The sequence below is a fragment of the Amblyomma americanum genome, chromosome 1 (genome assembly GCF_052857255.1).
Source record: "Amblyomma americanum isolate KBUSLIRL-KWMA chromosome 1, ASM5285725v1, whole genome shotgun sequence".
Lineage (NCBI taxonomy): Eukaryota > Metazoa > Arthropoda > Arachnida > Ixodida > Ixodidae > Amblyomma > Amblyomma americanum.
In genome coordinates this window covers 329,657,943-329,681,928 of record NC_135497.1, presented here as the reverse complement: position 1 = coordinate 329,681,928, position 23,986 = coordinate 329,657,943, and the positions used below count along the sequence as shown (strand labels likewise).

The 23,986-nt window shown below is 47.3% G+C and overlaps 1 protein-coding gene across 1 annotated transcript in view; it reads right to left on the bottom strand.

Annotated features, from left to right (window-relative positions):
* The window catches only part of LOC144115484 (uncharacterized), a 46,011-nt gene that overhangs the window by 8,384 nt on the left and 13,641 nt on the right, over positions 1–23,986 (bottom strand). Inside the window, exon 2 of the mRNA XM_077649887.1 lies at positions 9,647–9,858. Within this exon, the coding sequence (XP_077506013.1) occupies positions 9,647–9,858 (212 nt within the window). The remainder of the gene's footprint in view (positions 1–9,646; positions 9,859–23,986) is intronic.

Genomic DNA, 23,986 nt, shown 5'->3' with positions numbered 1-23,986 from the left:
CTAGGCCAGTTGTTTTGACCCGTGTGATTTTAATAGTTGGCACAGTGTTCAAAGACGTAATCTAGCCCTTTCTTTCAAAATCCCGCGGGATCACTGAGTCATCGGATAATTCCCAGGATTTCGAAACCACTACCATCGCCACCTGGAGGGAAGTGGCGGAAACGGGGGAGGGTCTTGACCTCCCAGGAACATCAACATCATCACTAATTATTAGCTGCAGGTATTCCTATTTTCCCCCACAATAATTTTCTTCGGTTGCTGGGTAAAGTACAATAATTAATCAATACTCTGGCAACTTTTAATTTGGTAGCGGTACATCATACTTCCCCGGGCTCATAAATATACACTATTAGCAGCGTCATCATCATCATCATCATCGCCATTATCTCGAGAGTCAAAGGCATGTGTCGTTGCATGATCTTTGCAGTATGTCATACATGAGAACTGGCGTGTTTACCTGCAGGACAATCCGAATGTCATTATTGTAGACCGGGTTGTGGGCACTCTGTAATGCGTCATGCGCGCACGTGTAGTAATGTGGGATCCATATGGATGTTGAAATGAGGGTGGAAGGGGGTTGGATGGGGGCCTGGTATGACGAGAAATTACATCATTGTCACGTGAGTAGGTGTGATGTCATATTACAGTGTCGTCACGTAACCTGGTATGACGCCACACTCATGATCACCACTATTTATACTAATTAGTCATAACATTACCTAATTGTATTAATTAGCGTAATTATGTGACATCACTATATTCGTAGCGTGACACGTCGACTCGTCACGTCACATGGTGCCGTTTCTTGCGGACACTTTTTTTGCGGATATGACCTTGAAAGTGAGCCAACTAATGCTTTCGCATTAATAAAAGCAGCCGCTCAATTCTACACAGACATAAATACAACGTGCCTCTGTTGGTGAACCACATTCGCAGCTTGTTAAGTGTTTTCGAAGGCAACATACAGATGACTGACAAGAGCATTCTCGCTATGCCGGATAGAGCTAGAAAATCAAAATATACTGATATGCGTCCGCATAACCGTCGCATTGGAAAGTTCATCGACGACCAGTTTCTTTATATTCGGATTCTGAAGCCTAAGAAGAGTATCGTGAATACCTAACCCCCCCTCCCCCCCCCCCCTCTCAATTTCTGTTAGATGGTGTAGAAGGTCTGTTTGTGAATTGCCGGTTCGTGCGTGAATGAGCGCCAGCCTTCCAATACAAACAAGTATAGACGAAGAAGGTTGCGAAATATTGACACATATAAAGTACTCTCCGACGTACTGGTGGTAACCGCGTATGGGATACCCCTGCACGCAGGCCATATACTCTGAGGTTTCATCACAGATTATAAGCTTTTCCTATTGCGTGCACACCAATAGTGTCTGTACACACCTTATTAAATAATACCATCATCATTTTGGCTTTCTGTTTCACAGGATTCTCAGAATTGTTTATAACTGAAAAAGTTCTTAATCGCTTTTTGTGTTGTTTTTAGTTTGTTTTCAGACGTCGAGCAGTCGAGCTCAGCCTCACAATTTGAGGTTGAGGTGAGGTTGAATGTGGTCAGCAGTGGCCTCAGGAAAAGTGAGGTGAGGGCGTCTAAGGAGACCTCAACCTCAACTGATGAGGTTGAGGTTGAGTGAGGTCGGCCAATTCTTTTTGAGGTTGAAGTGAGGTCAAGATTTTTAAGGTAAAATGCCCACCTCTGCGTAGCGTAACATACGTTCCCAAAGAATTAATATTTCAGCCCCAGCAAATAAAACAAAAACTTACTCTGCTTATATTAGTAAAATTGTAGTGTACTTTAGCTATCTGGATAGTTTGATCTAATATGTAACTTATTCCATCTGAAGTCTTGTGTCCTCATGCCTCTGGCTTGAAGTATCACTGCGCAGCTTTTCCTCTTTTGGCACGCACGCCTGTATGTGTTTTGCGCGTGTGTGCGGTCAACGCGGGGCCCTTGACTGACTCTTGACGTAAAGCTGTAGATGGCGGTAATATGGACGGGAGAATATCTTATTCTTTTCGAGTGAAAAATTTCTGAGCGAATTACTTCAGCAGGTATTGCTGTCGGCCCAATTTACAGTATTGTGGAGTTCAGAACTGGAAATACTGGTTCTTGGCAAACGCTCGTCTCTCCTCAGTCATCTTTGACCTTCCCACGCCAGTTCTCAAGTCTCCCCCTTTGGACGGCAAGGAGGCTTCGCGGCTTGGAGTGACGCATCTACCTGGTCGTTTCCGGCTGTCTGGCTCTCGAGCTGCCTGTATCTGTTTCTGCGTAACGATAAGTTCTGGGTGGATGTGTCGCGCGATAAGGATGAGAGCACTTCTTTATGTCGATGCTGCCAACGTAATGCGGTTTGCTGCAGACTGTCGCGGCGCTTCCGAGACTAATAACGCGGTCCGCAGACAAGCAGGGCGTTACCGGAATTGCGAGGGTTCGCATGCTGCAAGAAAAAAGCTTTTTTTTTTCTGTCAGCGGCGAAAAGAAAACAAACAGTTTACCACGTGGACAGAAAGAAAACGTGACCGCGAGACAAGAATGAGATTTCTCTCAACACTTCTTTGCCATAACGCTCTGAAGTTGAATAAAAAATGGTTTATGGGGGTTTAACGTCCTAAACCGACTCGGGCTATGAGGGACGCCGCTGTGAAGGGCTCAGGAAACTTCGACCACCCGGGGTTCTTTAACGTGCACTGACATCGCCCAGTACACGGGCCTCTAGAATTTCATCTCCATAGAAATTCGACAGCCGCGGCCGGGATGGAACCCGCGTCTTTCGGGTAAGCAGCCAAGCGCCATAACCACTGAGCCACCGTGGCAACTCGTAAATAAAAATGATGCGTTTATCACTAAGTTTTTTTCGTACGGCATACTCGAGGTTTACGTGAGCAGTCCAGCCTAGACAGTAAGGATATCCAGGTGGCAGTTAAGGGCATTTGTGCCCTGCGCACTCTGGCGCCTCCTTGTGTCTTTGCCGATAAGTCAGTTATGCTAAAGAAACCAGGTAGACAGAGCAATACCGCGGAAAATTTTATTGGCGCGGTATTGCTCTGAGCTGCACGAGAACCCGGTGGAAAACGTTTCACCCAGTTAAGCATTTAATCGAAATGAGAACACTGCACGACAGGCCAAGCTGAGCTCACAACATATAATAGTTCAGTGCGGTACTTTTTTGTGTGCAGTTTGGCGGCTTTCGCGCTTTGCCTTCAGCAGTCGGCAAGCGGGGCCCCCAGCTCACGCCGCGTATACCTCGAGCCACTGCTCCCGTTTCACGGGTCGTTAAACGGCGATGGCGATGGCTTTTTTATCTGCCTGCAGCCAGCTTATGTCTCTGGCACTGTTATGATAGCTGGATAAGGCAGGCCTTTTGCAAGAGGCGCGGGGCTGAGAAGCCAGTCCGCTATCTCGGGGTCAATTAGGAGTCCCAATTCGGGCAAGCGCCACCGCCTTGCTTCTGGGTAGCCCAGTGAGCACTTGAGGAGGTAAGAGAAAGCGGCTCGCTTCCTCTGCGAGCTGAGATTTTTCGCTCCACTCCCTTTCAGCTTTTTTTTGTTACAGCTACAGCCTTTGGAGCAAGCAGCTATGCAGAGGCGAATGAAGCTGCTTGAAATAATCTATCTGAACGCGCCCCTTCGAACTTTGGTGGTGACATGTGTGTGTGTGTGTGTGTGTGTTTCATTGACCGCCAACGCACTGAAGAACATTCATCTCTATGAATAAAGAAACGAAACCATTACCTGACTAGACAGGACAACGAAGAATGAGCAAATGGTGTAATCAATGAATAATTCGGCGTGGCACTACACTTGAGAAGTCAAATATATGCGCATCGAAAAAAAAAAAGAAATATGCAAGCTCAATAACGTGCCAAGTACAAAAGTACTGGAATTCATATACTTACGGGGCACATACTTGTTACTGAGCAAATAGATGAGACAGCAAAATCAATTACTACAACAGAAATATTTCATCAGGCATGCCACAAATACCTCGGTAAAATAAACGAAGTAATGTAGTATAAGCTTAGCTGCTTGGTTCAAGGTCTGAGAAACCAACTCGTAACTGTGCCTACTCTAAACTATGCAGAATGCAGGGAACGGTAGATCAATTTTAATGCGTGACGCCTAGACTGGAGCTATGCTGCATGATCATTCCAGCCAGTGATATAATCAGTTAAAAGTCGCAGGGCCTCATTGGTTTCAATAACGGTGGTTGCGAGCATATCCCTCTATTCAATGGGCAAGCAATGATAGAAGGGGGCTTGAACTCCAGAACGTACAGTATTGTGTTTACTCTCGTAAACTTCGCAGCGCGTAATAACCAATGTCGGTCCACGTCATAAACACCGCTAATAGTCATATTGTGGTTTTACGGGGGTTTGACGTCCCAAAGAGATTCAGGCTATGAGGGACGCCATAGTGAAGTGCTCCGGAAATTTCGAACACCTGGGGTTCTTTAAAAAGCGTGCACCGACATCGCACAGTACACGGGCCTCTAGAATTTCATCTCCATAGAAATTCGACAGCCGCGGCCGGGATGGAACCCGCGTCTTTCGGGTAAGAAGCCGAGCGCCGTAACCACTGAGCCACCGCGGCGGCACTAGTCATATTGTGCGTACAGTGGTCCGTAGAGAATGAGTTGATTCGAACCTGTACGAGTTGTAGTTTGTACGAAACGAAGCGAAATGAGAGCGTGTCGGGAGCAGATTTCATAATCATAATCACAATTTATGATGGTTAGGAAATATTTCATTGGGAATTTGAAAGGGCAAATTTGATTGGGGGGGGGGGGGGGTGAACTGCAGCTACTATTTCTTTGCCTGAAGGGAGGACGCGAAAAATCAGTTTTTTTTTATTCTCCTCAAGCACGTGCGGTTGTTAGAAAGTGCTGCGTATCTGCTGATTCAAGTTACGTCATAAATCGCTTACAGCTGAAGATAATGGATGCATACATAAAATAAGAGTTGTTTTGAAAGCGTTTCAATAATGTAATGCACTTTGTTCTAATAAGGAGCTTTGTTCTGAGGATGCGTACAGCGCACTAAAGACACAAGACGCAAGACGCAGATAAACCAAGAAGCCCGTGCTGCCAGGTCAGTTTGTTCTTAGCTTGATCATGGAGCTTTTGTCAGAGTCCTAGCGAAGGCTAGCCCACGCTGTTTAAGTCTGGTGGTAGGAATTAACCGCAAACCTTCAGATCTCTTGCTGTTGCCTCATAAAGATTTATTTGGGGATCTAACTGCAGACCGATGCCCCACAAATTTACTTATGTCTAAACTCTCGGAAAATAAGGGACTTTAATAATGCTTACTTGGGTAGCTTTTGCTGGGTTCTGTTTGGGTTTGCTGTGTCACTCAGGAAATGAATTTCAAAGCATGATCAATGAGTCAGGCAGAGCAGAACGGTGGGTCTAAAAAATTAACAAGCAGAAGACTAAAGTAATGTTCAACAGTCTAGCCAAGGAAACATCAGTTCACAATTGGTAGCGAGGTGCTGGAAATGGTAGACGAATACTTAGGGCAGGTAGTGACAGCTGATCCGGATCATGAGAGGGAAATAACCAGAAGGATAAGAATGGGGTGGAGCGCATATTGCAGGTTCTTTCAGATCATGAATGGCAGTTTACCAATATCCCTCAAGAGAAAAGTGTACAACAGCTCTATCTTGCCGGTACTCTCCTACGGGACAGAAGCGTTGAGGCTAACGAAAAGGGCTGAGCTTAAGGACAACTCAGCGAGCCTTGGAAAGAAAAATAATAGGCGTAACGTGAAGAGACCGGAAGAGGGCAGAGTGGTTGAGGGGACAAACGCGGCTTAATGACATCCTAGTCGAAATCAGGAGAAAGAAATGGGCATGAATAGGGCATGTAATGCGAAGGCAAGATAACCGCTGGTCCTTAAGGGTAACGGAGTGTATTCCATGAGAATGCAAGCGTAGCAGGGGGTGGCAGAAGGTTAGGTGGGCGGACGAGATTAAGAAGTTTGCAGGCATAGGGTGGGGCGCAGCTGGCAAAGAACAGGGTTAATTGGATAGACATGGGAGAGGCGTTTGCCCTGCAGTGAGTGTAGTCAGGCTGATGACGATGACTTTGGTAGTTTTTAGCAAACTCGTGCACACGACCCTCCTGTAGCTCTTCAGGCGGGAGGGCGGAGGCAAACTTTCCAGCAGCGCCTCTCCTTTCCGACGGCAAAGGAGTCATGGGCGAACGTCTCCCATAGTTGTGTACGGCATTCGCATTGGTCATGGTTGATGGGCAGTCATTTCCGATGGCGGCGGCTTGTACAGTAAATAAACGTCTGCTGAGTCAGTTTCAGAAAAATTCCTAGGCGCCGCTTGTCTGGAATTTAACACATCACCTGACTCCTGTGCTCTACTAATAATCAGGTATAGAGCTGTACTTTTCTTATAGTTGAGTGCAAACACTGCGTCGGCATGCGTGGGCTTAGGAACGGTGTTAGCACCTCGATGGTTTACACTTAGGTGCTATTATCGCACGTCGCCGCGCTCTGTTACATTTTCACGTTCGGCATGCCAGTCATTTGACTGACGTCGAAGACGTCACTGTTGTTTTGCGGTTGCCTTAAAGGTATTAACCTGCAAATAAATTACACAGCCCTTCATTTCTTTTATGAGTTGTGGATTTTGTGTCAGGTGCTGAGGTCCATCCCCGCCTTCACTCTCACAAAGCGCGCCAAGATACACTTTCTGTGTCACTTCGGTTACCAAACCAGCGTTACTTGCCCTACCCTCCCTCTGGGAGGCAGCAGTCGGCGATCAGAGCCGCTGATTGGGTGACGCGAAAACATCTGCGACATCTCGTAGGAAGTCCCCGAGTTCGTGGTCGCGCGGACCTGTGTGGAGGGAGAGACCGCGGAGTGGCACTGGAGCCACTGGAACGGACGAACGACGACAGAGTCATGTTATGGTCCCTAGAAATGCTTATATAAATGCTTCTGGGGACATATTCATTGCGGGAGCCCCGCCAAGACCATCTCTGTCAGGTGCCGAGTCTCCCTTTGCTCCGCCAGGTCCTGGAAACCTGGCTGCTCGACCGAGGCAGGCCGCTGGTTTCGTAGGCTCTAATAAACAGCTTGTCGGCGGGCTATCAATTGGTCTTGAATGCGCAATTATCAGAGGACACAAATGCAATCAAATCTAGCGGAGCGTTGTCAAGGTTGAGTGCAGTGTCGGAGCTGCGGTAAGAACTCCCCTAATAATTATGTGCCAAAGCGACGTTGCGGGCTCGGAGGCACACAGCAGTAGAGGGAATGGGATTAATCTCGACCTTCTGGTACACACCAGCGTTTACCGGAAGCTTAAGTGCATTGACATTTTCGCATTTTTCTGCACCGGAACGTCACCGCCACCGCCGGGCCGGGATATAACCATTTCAGTTCATTTCGTAAAGTGCAGTAGAACTGGGCTTCTAGTAAGTGTTCGACGTAGAAAGGCATTTCCTTCTTTAACTAGGGAAATCGCTCGAATTAACGAGCTTGCATTTCCTGTTAAATGCTACTGCTTTCGGGGCGTTAGGGATGTCACATGGTCACGCGCAATGAATTAGCCTTCCGCGCTTTGCAACACACGACTCAGAGCTTATTTTTCGTTTCTCGAATGCTTTCTGTGCTTTGGATTATATTATACCATGATAAAAAACCGCTCCAAAGGACGTTATCACTATCTCGTCTTTTGATGTTTAGAATGCACTATCTCACAAATAGTTTGCGACGCGCAGTCCATCAACTTGCCGGTTCTAAAATCATCACAACTGCAGTGAGAATAATGGTTTATAGGAGTTTAACGTCCCAAAGCGACACAGGCTATGAGGGACGCCGTAGTGAAGGACTCCGGAAATTTCGACCACCTGGGGTTCATTTACGTGCACTGACATCGCACAGCACACGGGCCTCTAGAATTTCGCCTTCATCGAAATTCGACCGCCGCGGCCGGGATCGAATCAGCGTCTTTCGCGCCTGCAGCCGAGCGCCATAACCACTCAGCCACCGCGGCGGCTGCAGTGAGAATAACTGTATGGCAATTCTTTGAATGTACTTGACGTTCACGCTGTGTTTTATGTGAACTAATAATGTTAGCCCTGCGTCTTGTGAAATCTGCATATCTGGCTTGCTTTAAAGGTAACGCATTGATTTTGGATTATCTTCACAAAGGTGTTTTGAGTTTCTTCACAGGCTATAGAAAGACGTGACCGTCTGAATGCAATCTGAGCAGGGAGGCCCGCGGCGCGTTGGAAGCCCAGCCCTCAAGTCTGCTAAGGACGGCGCTGGTCTTTATATCCTTATGCCACGAAAACGACTGAGAATACCTCGCTCAAGTGGCGTTTATGCCGAAGACTGCCGTGTTGCACGTTGCTTAGTCCTGTAAGGTTGGGTATGATGGACTAGAAACATGCTCGAAGTGTAACCCTCGGAGCGTCCTGGAGACTGGACAAGATGTCTAGCTCCTACAGGACATCGAGGAAGCACCAGAAGAATGTCTCGATTCGTTCAACGTCGTGGACACACTCTTCAAGCAAATGTCTTGCCGACAAAGTTGCACGGAAACAGAAGGCGACCCGACAACTGTGCGCGACCTCTGAGGTACGCATGTATGCGAGAGTGTTAAAGGTGTTAGGAAACGCTGGATAAGAGCTTGCGTTGAGGCCCAATTGTGTGGTCGACAGCTGTAGAGGATCGCATCTTTTCAACCCCCCCGCCCCCTCCCCCCCCAAAAAAAGATGACGCATGTATGAAATCAAGTTTAAAAACTTTCTTCTTTTCTTCTTGTGAACGAAGGCTTACGGAGCGATAGCAAACTCCCAACAGGCCTCTGGGACACCGCGTGAAAGTTGCCTGCAGGATTGTGCAGCACACGACGTGAGACGTACATATAATGACGCCTATCATGTTCGCCCTTCCATTTCACGACCTCCGTCAACAGAGAGCAGAATTATGACGAGTATTTGTGGTTTGGTTTATGATTTATGGGGGTTTTACGTCCCAAAGCGACTGAGGCAATGAGGGACGCCGTAGTGAAGGCCCCCGGAAATTTCTACCACCTGGGGTTCTTTAACGTGCACTGACATCGCACAGTACACGGGCCTCTAGAATTTTGCCTTCATCGAAATTCGACCACCGTGGCCTGGATCGAACCCGCGTCTTGAGGGCCAGCAGCCGAGCGCCATAACCACTCAGCCAACTAGTATATATGAAGCCATGACTAGTCCCAGAGAGGTGCAGAAAAAGCCATCTCGAGTAAAGCCGTTGTCAGCTGGGCATTATTTGCTTTACCTTTTGGAAAATGCATTTTCACTGGTAGCAAGCATGATCAAGGCCTGCACTGCGCCAAGCACCTGGCGCCTAACGTTCCAAGATGCCAAACGCGGAGTGCAGCAGGCGCTAGCTGTGCCTAGATTAAATACGTACTCTGTCACCGTACTGCTTGATGACTGTAGACCTGATCTCCACTACCTTCGAGCTTTTGACATCTCGCACTCAAATCTCTCGGCATGGCTAAAGCCACTCGTCTCTCAGCGCGGACTGAGCTAAGTGCAATGCTGCGTAGTCGCGACGTTGGTTGGAAATATACGCACGGGTTCTGAACAGAGGCCCCGAACGCGGGGGCGTGCTCTTGGAGCTCACCGGTGTAGTCGGGCCACTCGCCACGCAGAAAGCCTGCACCTTCGGTGAAGAGCAGCATGTGCAGCTGCAGCACCGCCTGCGGGAAGGCGTGCAGCACGGCCACCCAGACCAGGTCGCCGAAGGCCACCTCTTCCTGGCGACCGATAAACGGGCGCATGTCCGACGGGTCGCCCATCACCATCAACGCCTTGTCGAACAGCACGGATGACAGCCTGCATGTACAGCGGAGTTTCTCGGGCTTGCAAGCATGACACTGCCCTGACACCATGGAGCGTCTGCTGTAGACCGCATCCATGATCGGCACGCATTGGTCTTCTCGCGTCAATAGTGCAACAGAAGCGCAAGAATCAACGAGGACCAGAGGAGAGAAACTAGACGACATAGGTCCCTGACTTGACAAGGTTTTTTTCGGGCAGGAACACGCAGGATAAAATGAAGCGTAAACGAGAGAGGGAAAAGGAAGCAAAGACATCAGATCAAGTGGGCAAATTCAAGTAAAATCACGCGGAAGTCATCAACCAAAATAATATCTCTGTTAGGTCATTTTCAGAAGGTTCTTTTTTTCAGTTGATATATGCGATGGAGGGGACAGTAACACACCAATAAAGCAGCCCTAGCTATCTATATCGCCTTTAAAATCTCGCTTGCCGATTTTCGATTGGTTGTTTACAACTTCGCCTCGGCTGAATTCCGCAGTATAGCCATAATCTCGACAACGCGTCACCAGGTAAGCGTTAGCTGCAACCTCCTTAAACAAAGTTATCGCGCTACCTGAATCGGTCGTTCACACACACCGGCTAGTCTGGGCGAAGTAATTGTTATCGCAGCTAAGAGGAATAGGAAGAACTACTCCTGAGTGCGGCAGACAAAACAAAGAGTTTACTTCATAACACACACTTGCAATCCTTTTCTATCTTGTCTGTGTGGAAAACGCTACTTGTTCCCATGTGCAGCAATAAATTTTCTTCAGGCGGTGCACGCATGGTACCAGGACCACCTTCTTTATGTCTTTGTCTTTTTGCCTTCGTGCTCCTCCTATTGCCAGCCTGAGTTCTATTGCTTGTCACTGCGGCCATGAGGTGATTTCAGTCGCAATGCTAGGCAAGAGACACCGGCAACGGCAATGGGCTGCCCGCGGCAAAGAAGCGGCATGGTTGCCAGTTGCTGGAAGCAAGATTTGTTCAGAGCGTTTCTCAAGCACAAGGTCGTTATCACTCAATACTGTACTGATGTTGAGTTAATGAGAACGAATGCAAGTAATCCTTAGCAGTGGATTGATATAAGCAGTTGGCATCCATACAGCAAACCACGAAGCTGAAGCCAGATATTTCATTTGGAGACGCTGCTACTTCGTCGGGGACTTCACTCGAAGGGGATTGCCAATGGCTAGTCGTGTTAAATTCTGCGAAAATCGGTTGCAATCAACCTTTGAGCTTTATTTTTAGACTCTTACTCATAACAGGCTGCCATTCTTACGAGCTTTTTGCAAAAAGGAAAAAAATCGGAGGGGACACTTAAGCTCCGCCTTAGAGGGACACGAGGAGAAATTGAAGTTGGCTTGTATCGAGAGAATGCCGCTGCTAAACACAAAAACACCACTCTTTCTGAAAACAAAGGTCTTGTAATGTAGAAAAGAGGAAGAACTAAAATACTGGTATCGCCGCGAAAGGTCAACCTCGCAAGCACAAGCGTGATGATGAAAAAGGAAAAAAGAGACCACAGGTCCCGGCACCATCTTCATGACAACGTTCAACCATCATGTACTTCCAGGTTGTGCTGATCGCTGTCCTGGGTAGCCTGTCGCCTTCTGACCATTTTTGGTTCACCTTGGCGCCTCCCGAGGAACCGGATGCCTTGCTGGATCAGCTATCAGCGAACTGCAGCCTCCCATCAAGCCTGCAGCAACTGCTCCCGCCAAGACTGGTCAAACCGCTTGCTTTCGGCTGGCAACTGGGAGCATCGGCTCGCACTTTCCCGCCCCCATATAAGCGCGCGCACTTCAACGCCCCTTCGGGCCACGGCACCGCCTTCGTGGCACAACGCTCAACCATCATGTACTTCCAGGTTAGTTACAATGGTGCCCAGTGTTATCGTGACGAGGACGTTTGTCTTGTGGCGGTGTCGTGGCCCCCGCATTCTTTAAAGCGCTGCCGTGCTGTACTTGCGTACCTTCGGCGTTTCTTGCTACTTGGCGGCGGTATTGAAGCTAATCCCGTACCTATGACCAAGGCTCAGTAAGACAAGCTTGACTATCTGGTTGCGGTAGTTGCGCGTCTAGTCGCTGGACATTCTAATATCCTCGAAGCTCTTGACAAAGTTATAAGCAGTCATATTACGCATAAAATTGACTTGGAACTCCTAAGCAAGCGCGTCCAGGAGCTTGAGTCAAAGGTCGGATCGTTGTCAAATGTCCCAGCCATCGTGAATGTTGACCAAGGAATTTGAAAAATGCAGGACAAAATTGACGACCTTGAAAACCGCGCTCGAAGGCCAAATGTGCTCTTCTTTGGTATCGAGGATGCCGACGAGTCTGAAAACTGGGAGACCTCGGAACGTCTCGTTAGCGACTTTTGTACTGAGAAGCTTGGTGCCAATGCTTCTTCCATCGCCAGAGCTGGGTCGCTTTTCGCCTCACAAACGCCGTAATTTTATAACGCCAAATTTTATAACATCAAGGATGTAGAGGCTGTGATGAGTATGGGCTTCAAGATAAAAACAAAAGTTTCAGCCTTTCGCGGGACTATTCGGAGGCCGTCCGTGTCAAACGTCGCAAGCTTCTGCAGTTTGGTGAGACGATTGAAAAAAAAGGCGACCGTGTGCATCTGGTTTGCAACATGCTTTTCATCAATGATGATAAGTACGAGTGGGACACTGATGCTAATCATGCTGTATGCGTTTCACGGCGCAGTGAGCAATGACATCGCTCACGCGGTCATTCGCTCATCAGTTGTCTGCATTCTTCGTCATGCCATCGTCCATCTGCGCGTATGAATAATGTTTGCTTTCTGTACACCTCTCTCTTACCGAAACGTGGCTTAATAGTACTGTTCACGCTGATTGTATTTTAGTACAGGGGTCATCACTCCTTAATTCTTTTAGGTGTGATAGGAACTCTCGTAGAGGAGGGGGCGTCCTTCTTGCTATCAGAAAATAATTTATGCTTGTACCAGCAACTGTTAATTCATTTCTCGAGTGCGTCTTAGTCTCCGCGTGGTGCGGGACAACTAGCGTAATAATGTTTTTTATCGTCCCCCTGACCTGGTAGCCGGCTTCTCGGAATAATGTTTTCGAATTCTGAGCGAGGTGTGTACGCGTTGTCCTAAGAGTAAGTTGGTCATCTTCGGCGATGTGAACTTCCCAAGCATTAACTGGCTCTCATTAGCCGTCCCTCTCACTGACCTTGAAGCTCATGTCTTTCTCCACTCCTGTCTTGATTTTTCATTAACGCAGCTCATTCATCTGCCTACCCGATCCACTACTAGTACTGCTAACATTTTGGACCTTGTGTTGGCAATCAATCCCGACATCTGCTCCGACTTAAATCATCTTGATGGACTTTCTGATCACACCAGTATAACCGTCAGTATTTCTTGCTCTTTTATACCAAACAAATCCGATGCTACAACAAAGGCGAATTGGTAACAAACTGCAGCTTTTTTAGCTGGAGTTCCTGGATGATTATCTCATTCTGTCCAAGATGTCTGGACACTTTTCAGATACCGCCACTAATCTTATCAATACCGTTATTCCAGTAGTTTCAATCAAAGAGAATAAATCTGCACCTTTGTTCAATAATCAGCTTCGTCGACTGAATAAAAAAAGAAGCGCCTTTACAGACAAACTGTTAAGGATTTTTTAAGCGCGTGGAAAAAGTACAAGGAAGCCGACAAGCTGCACCAAACGTCCCTCAAGTCAACCAGACGCTACTTTTTAAACAAGGACTTATCTATGCTACCAAATAACCCTCGCAGATTCTGGAAAGTGATCAACCCAAATAAAAATCCTGATATAATTCTTACTGATGATGATGGGATCACAGTTCCTGAAACCCAGTGTGCCCCGCTATTTAACGACGCTTTCCGCTCAGTATTCACTAACGAGGACGTCTCGTCAGCGCCCGGCCTAAATAACCTTCCTAACATATCAATGTCCAAAATATTAATCATTCAAACTGGCATATTATGACTACTAAATTAAAAAAACCTTAAGATTTCTACCAGTTCTGACCAACATGGCTTCAATAATAAAATACTTAAAAGCACATCGCGCTCCATTAGTTCAATAATAACCGCCATGTTCTGTAAATCATTATCATCTGGTCTCATACCTCATGACTGGCGTGATGCTAAAGTGATACCTATTTTCAAATCAGGTAATCGTTCATCTCCGCTTAATTATCGCCCTATCTCACTAACAAATGCTTTCTGCAAACTTCTTGAACACGTCATTCATGGTCAAATTTTTCAGTACCTGGAAAGCAACAATCTTATTTTCACATACCAGCACGGCGTTCTCAACGGCTTCTCTTGTGACACACAACTTGCCGGATTCGTTCATGATTTGCACTCATCCATCGACGCTGGCGGTCAAATTTATGCCATTTTTCTCCATTTTTCGAAAGCATTTGATCGTGTTCCCCATCATAGGCTTATGCTCAAACTGACTCAGTTGATATTCACCCCGCTGTTATTGCTTGGAGTGCGGACTTTCTCAACGCTAGACTTCAGTTTACCTCCATTAACAACTACCACTCCACTTACTCTAAAGTCACTTCTGGGGTACTACAGGGGAGCGTTCTTGGTCGCCTCCTCTTTTTAATATTTATATGAATGATTTACCTAACGCTGTTTCTTCTTGACTTAGGCTCTTTGCCTATGACTGCGCAATATACCGTAATATTGTTTCTATCACTGACCAACAATGCTGTAACCGCATGGTCCACATCTTGGCTTATGCAAACTAATAATTCTAAAACTAAGCTTTTGTCTTTCACTCGCAGTTCTTGCATTCCAACAGCTTATTTCCTAAATAACGAATCTGTCGAACTTACAACTACTTACAAGTACGTCGGAGTTCACCTGCAATCTGACTTAACATGGCTTAACCACATTAATCTAACTGTAGCATCCGCCAACCGCTCCCTCGGCCTACTAAAGCATAACCTCGGACTGGCTCCCCCGCACCTGAAAAAAAACTCACGTTCATCACCCTCATTCTTCCGAAGATTGAATATGCATCAGCCATCTGGGATCCTGATCAAGCCTATCTCATAGCTAACATTGAGTCCTTGCAGAACCGTGCTGCGCGTTTTATTTTTTTAGACTACTAAAATACTACCTGCGTCACTGCCTTAAAGAATCGCGCCGAAATAGAAGACTTGTCTTACCGCCATAAACTATCACGACTAGCACTTTTCCATGAACTGTACCACCATGCTTCGCTTCACCGCGATTTTTTCCAATCAACATCAGCCTTCTTTCCGCGGCTCGACCATCCGCACAAAGTTAAACGCACCTCGCGTCATTCATCTGCATTTTCGAAGTCATTCATACCACGCACTATCATAGAATGCAACAATTTACCAGCGCACATAGCCATTGAAACTAACGCCTCCACATTTCTTGCTCTCATCCGTAGCGACGTTGGCACTTGAAATGTCTGAAGTGTTCGAAATTTCTTAATGTTTTCTTTTTTCCAGTTGCTGTACTTTTGCGATTACTTCTGCTCTTTTCGTGCCTAATACGTACACTGTAGTATTTTTCATTTCCGTTATGCCTAATCTTTTTCTTGAAACCTATAATTTGTATTCTATTGTTTTTTATCGCCTGATTTTTTATTTACTCTCGTGCTTAATTATTTTTCCATGTTATACCTAGCCTGTGTATTGTTCATTTGCTTGTTAATGATGTGTCTTGTACATAATTTTATAATTTCTTGTACATAGTTTTCTTCATATTAGTTTTCAGGCTCTCCAGGTCACCGGTGAAGTATTTGGGTTATTCTAACGTGAGCGCTTTTCTATGTCTCTAGAATCTTCGAGGCCATTAGACAGCCTGTATAATATACGGAGGCGAGCTTTTCGACCACAGATCTTCAAAAACTTGAACTACCTCCCTCCCCTACCCTCCCCCCCCCTCCCCCCCCCCCCACTTTTATGTTTTCTACCTCTTCATTGCAAGGTTCGTTATTTATTTAGCTACGACCAAAGTTCCTATAGGATGGTGTGAATACGTCCCCGAATAGCTTCTTGTTCCGCTTTCTGACTGCGTAATTGAAGAAATAACTATACAACTACTGTAACCATCTTTTTCTGAATGTTTATGAGTTTATGGTTTTCTTTAACTGCGTGTTCATTTTCTTTTTTTTTTCATGTTACGCTTCCTGACGTCGTTTATGTTAGGTTTATTGTTGCTGATAATTCTTCCAGCTGAATGTTTCTCTGTACTTGCAGAGATAACGAGGACAATGCAAAAAGAAAAGGGACTGTGTGCTGAGGCCTCCCCCTAGCAAATATTCGCCTGCAGAACTGTCGGAAATCACTTGCAAAACACGATGGTGATAATTAGAGAGTAAAAAATCATACTTTAAGTGTGGAAAATGTGGGCATCAATTTGAAGCGTACCCGCATGGTTTTTGTCTGGATTGCATCTCAAGATGGGGTTTAATTACCACCAGAATGGAAGAAACAGAGGACTTCCACTGGAAGGAAGACAGGCGAGTTGTTCCACGTTGCAATACCAAGAAGGTAACTTTCTCCGACTGTGGAGGTCTTGCGTGCGGTTTGTTCACAGCCGAGCCTCCTTTGCCGTAGTACTCAGCACTGCGGGTATATCGGTTGTTTGTAAGAGTGAAGGGCACTAACGCTGTATATTATTGCTAGAAAACAAAGTACACAACGAAAAGACAACTTCAACGTTTATTTCAGTGGATATGTAGGTATTCTTACATTGCCGGAAAGGCAACAAGAAGCGAAAGCGGGGACTGCTTTCTCCCAATTTCAACGCATGTGCAGTGAGAGCAGCTGTCGGGAATAAACGATGTTTGTCATTCCGAACATATAGGTCCTCTTGTCTGGTGGGGTTGACGGGCTGAGCGCTGTGCTACACAGTAACTGGTATCCGGCTATTGTATCCAGCTACTGGTGGCCAGCTGCACTACTCAAGCTGTGGTCTACACTGCCGCGTACTGACCACGAGAAAGCAGAGTGCTTCACCTATGACGTCACAGAACGAGATCTTATCGATGCATGTGAACACACTTCGCGTGACGCTTACTATTGTTTCACAGGCCGCCACCCGGACAACTTTTTTCGACAACACGGAACTCCGAGGAGCCCAGAAGGACTTCCGGACGAAGCAGGTCTGCGGACTAAAAGGTGCCAAGCTAGCCGGGAGGCGCAAACGTTCTCTGTCCCGCCTTCCGCGAGCAATCGTACAGAAAGCGTGAGGACGAAAGAGCTCTTATCGGCGCGGCAAAACACACTCGCTACTCCTGCCTCGACAGGACACGTGCGACCTTGTCGCTGCCATGTTCGATCTCCCACTGGACGCGTGCTCCAGCGCAGCCGTCACCGCGCGTTGATCGAGTCGAAGCGATTTTTATTTTTTTCTTGCTATTATCAGTCAGCGCGGGACAGCAGATCTTACTCCACTTGACGTGCACTGACGGAAGATCTGCGAGCCCCACTCTTTCAGTCTTGCTGATAAAACGACCCCGTCGTCTCGTTCCTTTTGCACGCAAACGTGTGCTGTCGAGCGCAATGACACCGAGGACATTTTACATGCAAGTTAGATTGGCTTAAATTCACTGACGCAAACACGTGGATAATGGCCGTGGTGAATATACACATAGATTAGCGCTAACGTCTGAACAAATATTAATCGAATACGGTGCTTCAGGCTGACTTTTGCTTTATTCTAATTTCGTTTGTTTATATGTCACTGTCCCCATTGCTACCAAGCAGCGCTTTAAAATTGAAAAAAGCACAGAGGTGACAATACATGAAATACAGATTTATGTAAACAGCACTGGAGCAAACTGTATTGAGTTTATTTGTCAGAGTGTTTCCCTGCTGTTCGGAGCCTATGCCTCAGACCATTGAATGACTTTGAAAATTCACATCCATGGAAACCAGCGAGACAAGTGTTATCGTAGTGAAAACAAACCACAGCAAAACAGAAATATGTAAGCTATGGACTGACAGCTATGAAACTGCTTCATGGTCACAGAAAAGCAACTCTGTGTAGACCATTAGTGTGGAATTGTTCGCATTGGAACGAAGACTTACTATTCTGCTCACTCCTGCAGCGATAAGACAGGGGTCCATGACTAATTCAGGCTGTTTGTGGGAGCATCCCGGAATAGCTCACCAAGATAAGGGCGACGGCATCAAACTATTGACCACAAATGCGTTCATCCTATAGCGCTGTAATGCGGCAGAAAGAGTATGCTTGAGTGAACCTACTTCCGCTGATGTGAAATATTCGTGACACCGAATAGCAACTACTGAAGTCTCAATTCAGTAGAAGGATACTCGAACGACTATTTCGAGAGCTTGGAACATTCACACAGGCCTAGTGAACACCGCTGCTTACACAAGACGCGTGCAGGAGATAGCAGAAGTATACGATCCTGCAGGCTACAGGTAACGCGCTGTGCGAAAAGGATAGTCTAGCAAGCTCAATACAAAGGTAGAGCATACGTGAAGGTGGTCTCGTAGAAGATGGTTTATGGTTTATGGGGGTTTAACGTCCCAAAGAGATTCAGGCTATCAGAGACGCCGTAGTGAAGGGCTCCGGGAATTTCGACCACCTGGGGTTCCTTAACGTGCACTGACATCGCACAGTACACGGGCCTCTGGAATTTCGCTTTCATCGAAATTCGACCGCCGCGGCCGGGATCGAACCCGCGTCTTTCGGGCCAGCAGCTGAGAGCCATAACCACTCAGCCACCGCAGCGGCTGGTCTCATAGAAGAGGCAGTTGAAGTCCAAGAACATACAGAAGATACCGTTAAAATGTCGTATTCTCTTGCGTTACAACAGAAACCCAAAGCAATAATGCATGCCCATTTGCTGTGAGTCAAAGCTAAAATAATAGGCAAAACAGCCGGTGCAAAGCGTTCGTGCGCAGAACTTGCAATGCGTTCCGTACACTTTTCTAGAACGCTCATACGAAAGCACTACTGTGCGCGCAAAATTTTTCCCGTTGCATCCTGTGCTCGGTGCAACAGTTTGTGATAAAACCAAGATTAAGCTAAAAACGCATGCACGACAGCACGGAGAAGTAATGAATTCCCATTAGTTGCAAGTCAAAGGTAAGCAGCGAGCAAAAAATGACGGACGATTTAGCGCGGTTAGGCGAAATGCGAATTAGGTGCGCTAGCACTTTGGTTTTCACTTCGGTTTCGGTGTTTCCGTTTCACTGGAGGGAACAATTAAGCCACGCCTTCAGGTTATGACGCGATAGCGATAGTTGGTTAATGCCCATATATATGCGGAATTGGTCATTCTCTACTTTACATTGATAGGTGATCCCTGCAATTTCTAATATCGCTCCTGGCGCAGTGGTGCAGCGGTTAAAGGGGTTGGGACACCAAATTTCGAGGCTATAGTAAGCTTGCTTGCTATATATGGGCGTCCTCTGTATGCAAGGTCACCCATGGCGAAGTATTGAACGCAACAAGCGCTTAATATATATATTAATTGAGCTCCAAAAAGGCACTAAGTGCTCTTTCTCATGATGGAGGCCCATCGCTAGCGCTATAGGTGGTGACGTAGAGCCCTGAGAACGATACCAGTGAGTAGCAGTGACATCACAATCCAGTAACGTGACGTACTATGAACGGCGATGCGCGATATCGGCTAGGCGCTGCTGGCGCTGATTCAACGACTCAGCTGTCGGTGTGCTGATCGGCATAATGCCGTTGCTGACGCACCAGCCGACACCTTATAGACGATGACTGTCTTGTTGGCACCTTCGCCGTAATACGAATAAGCGAAACGAGTGACGACATTTCATACGTTCACCCTTCGGCTCACCTGCAATACGAATAAGCCTAGCGAGTGCGCCGGGTTCGTATTTGCAATGTCGGCGATTGTGGAGAGTGAGTTCAGAAGTTTTAGCGGATACATATGGTCATCGAGCGTAGTTTTGACAAAAGCGACTTAAACCGAGGATTGTTTACATCTTAGGACGCAAATACATCCAGCGGGAAGCGCCGCTGCTAGGCTGTGTGACCCAGTCTGTCGGTCAATGCTGCAGGCGCCCGCGGCGGCAGCTACAGTCGTCGGCGTCGTTTGAGGGCAACAAGTTAAGCCACTTTGTTTATCTCAAATGGGTGCCGAACATACCTCTAGATAAACCAATTTAAATTGAAGCACTGGACGTATCTAAAAAAGCAAAAAAGCAGTTACAACGAGTCAGAAACGCCGGTCCTACGCGTTGTCAACAACGTGGCTATGATGCATTCCCCAGGCTAGCGCTCGCGTTCTTCGGCGATTCTTGCAAAGTTATCGCACTGCGCAAACAAGTAAACCCGCAACCGGCGCAAAAAAGATGAGCTTGCTTAACCTAAGTGGAATGCAGCTTGCAATTCATGCCGAACTATACGCGCATTGGTGCATGTATAGATGCAGATATGTAAACAAAAGTATATGGCGCCGAGATGCAGTCGTCGTCACGGGCGCATTCCTAAAGGAGTTACGTACCCGTGAGGCTAATTCTGAGCCCTGTACAATTGTCTGGAAGCAATCATTTAGCGAATACGTGGACTATTTGCTAAACTGGCAGCAGATATCGTAATCAGCAGCCACGGAACCCTAAGCAGTCTCGCAGCGCGGCTGCGCGGGCGGCGCGAAGTGAAGACAGAGACAAGGTATCGGTCGGTAGGAAAAGTGAGGCATCGTGTCGCTGTAATGTGACCAGGGTCAGCTACGGGCCACCAACACAGACGTCCGCCGAGCATCGGCGTCGGCGTGGCAAAGCGAAATACAACGCAGAGACCGCGTTGGCGTACGCGGTATGGAGACTCAGATCGGCCGAAGCGATCAGCTTTGTTTCATGACTTTAGTGTCGTTCCTCGCTCGCTTGGCTTTTCTCAGCCCATCGCAGTACCGACCAAGTTTGTCGGCATATGACTTTTAAAGGCGCTGTTATGCACAGCATGTGTACGAGAGTAGACGACGCAGCAATACGTGCGTCACAACTTTTGGGGCCCATGTGACCAAGGTTGCTGCTCTTCCCTGATCGTGACGTCGCAGCACACCCCGGAGCTCAGAAACCGAAACCGAAATCGCTCAGTATAAATAATGGAATAATAAATTATTTACGGCACTTATATGAATTGCGCAGCGTATATCACGCGTCCTGGGGCAATACGCAACGTTTGAAACAAAGAACACGCCAACCAAAAATTTGGTATCTCCACCCCTTTAAGCGATGCGGCACTGCCCTGAGATGGCAGGTGCTGCCACCGGTGGAGCTTGTGCGGCCCAGGGTACTCTTCCCGAGCAACCTCTCTCAACCAATCTTTCATTTAACTGCCACCTGCAACGGTGATCAGTTTGCTCACAATCCAGTGGGCAGGCTGTGATGACGTCACGAGGTCCCGTGACCTAGGTGCCTCACCTGCCACATATAAGGAGGCCACCTAGGTGGCAGGTGGGCACCCGAGGGCAGGTTGTCCAGAACCCGATGGGCACTCAGAGGGGCCTCACAGACAACGGCTAAGCGGCTGAAGGGAAACTCTAGTGAACACACTAAAAGCCCGGTGAAAAGCGTTCGTGCGCTGGACCGGTACTGCGTTCCGTACACTTTTCTAAAGCGCTCGGATGACAGCGCTCCTTTTTGCGCGACGTTTGCCGGTGAGTCTTGCGCTCGATGCAGCTATTTGAAATGCAAGAATAAAACTAAGATTCATACAATAACGCATGTACGACAAGATCTTGCTGTGGGCCCTACGCCACTCGTAAATGACGCCAACACACCCTGCAGTGCACTATTCACGCATTCTGGTCAAGTGTTTGCAGCATTGTATGCAAAACTACCGCCGTATAGGTGCTTAAATACCTCGGTTAGCGAGGGGGTAGCATTGCGACGAGATGAATACTTGCTGAACTAATTTACAAACCCTATAAGTTCAAGGACACAACTTGTTGATGTAAGTACAGAGTACAGGGAAAGCGCGCGCCGCCGCCGCCGCCGCTCCATTACTGCCGTGGAAGAGGAACGAAATGATGGACCTTGGTTACGGAGCTTCTAAGGATGTCATCGTTAAAGAAGGAAACAGAGTGGTGACATATGCTCGGTCGCCTGCGACGATTCTGCACGTGCACGTCATCACGCATCATATGTTCAACTTACCGTGAAGCAATTTTGCTTCGGGAAAATCCTGAACCCCTAGTGTATTAGTAGCACATCTATTCAAAGAGTGCCACGAAGATATCTCAGCACATGAATACACTTGCTCTGTATCGAGATTTATAAAGGAAAAATTAAAAGGCGTAAAAAACCCCAAACTCTGTCAAGCGCAAGTTTACTGCAAGCAAATTTAACTGCCGAGGCAACGTTTTCTGCTTACGGTGCATTCTGGTGCAGCAAGAGAGATCTAGCTTTACTGGGATGCACTATTCTACCAGAGAAAACGGGCTGCAGCTTGGTTAGACGCGTTGCGGTCAAAATGTGCTGTTAGTTTTCTCGCTAATACTGTGATGGTCTCCAAAAAGAACCCAGTTTTTTTTTTAAATGTGGAAGTGTGCAGAACTGCGCGGACGAGCTTCAATGGTGCATCACTGACTCAATAAAGGAAAGGTCGTACTCCACGAAGGGCCAAGAAGAACGCGCACCGTGTATACATTGAGCTTTTTTTTTCATGTTTAAAGCTGGGACTTCTTTTCCGATCGCCTTCCAAAGTTCATTGGCGCGGATACGCAGTGGAAAGCTTTCCCTGAAAGTGGCCCTCGTTTGGCATCTGCAAACGGTAGCCGCCAATACCGCCTAACGGTAAGTCGGAAACCCTTCTTACGTATACCCTTCTACTTCCGAGGAATGCCTCGTCGATGTTTTGTATCTAGCTGGCCCGCTCTGTGTATTATTTGCAAGTGCAACAAATAGCATATGAGTGTTAACGCTTTGTCGTCTCTCCCTTGGTTCCAGTAGAGAACGAACACTTCGGCTGTTAGCGGCCGAAGTCGCTGCGTCCGCGGAGTGTCAGTGCGGGACGAAAGACTCCCCCCGTATCGCCACAATGTTCATAACCGTCTTTAAGAATCCATGGCCTAAGCATAGACTCAAGCAAGTAGCATGAAAAGGCGCTGGCATGCAAGGAAAGAGTTGCACGCCAGAGTGGCATACCGAAGCTCGGTGATCAGACGGGCCTAGGTACTCCTTCTTATAAGCCTTCTTTGTAAGGGGTGGCCTAGATGTACTTCATCAGCGATCTGTAGAGCACCAAGTGAACACTATTTCGGTCCAGTGGAGACATTACCTGCAGGAAATTTTTCGCGACAGCCTATATCCGTACGAGCTCACAGTGCGAGTAGCTTGGAAATAAAAACAAAACGCTAACATAGTTCCACTTTAGCAGCGGTTACGTCCCGGCATAGGCGAAAGAGGGTTTTGAAAAAATAAAAATAAATTAACGTTGAAGCTTTACAGAACAGTGGTTTGTACATTGCGGCGTGCTACCAGCCCCAAAAGATTTAGCAGGCGTTTAAATGCTATTTTCCTTGCGCCCAAACACCTCGTAAAAACAGTTTCCTTGGCAAGCTAGAACGCAATTTTTCTAAGGTCAGCATCAAATAACGAAGGAAGAACGGTCGAAATATTCTCAGATGATGTTTAAAAAGCAGCGAACAATGCCAGAATGCATTTAATTGTTTTCTGGACGAGTCCAGTGATTAAGCAGGGAAAAAAATTACAAGTTGTGGAGATACACGCCAATCCCCTGTGCCATAGCAACGGCCACGAGTAATTATCACGCGATGTTATGCGCGCGCAGTTCGGGAGGGTTGCGAAGGAGGGCACCCGCTTCCTTTCGCGCCCCGCGGCGACGCCGCCGCAGAGACTTTCCCCTCTTAAAGAGACTTTCCCCTCTTTTGTGCTTTTCCCCCCCGTACGCAAGCGGAACACTCCCTCGTTACGGCGGTTGCTTTGTTGTTGCTACTTGTATTGCTCGGGAGCAATAAACGCTCATCCGAGTAGAATACTCGCGTTTGTTCCCTCTGGCCCGACTCCGCCGTGGTTGCGACTTACAGCTCTGACTGCTAGGGCTGGCACGCTGGTGCTAGAGAGCGACTACTGCTTCTGGCCCTTTGAGCCAAGAATACAATACAAGAATAATA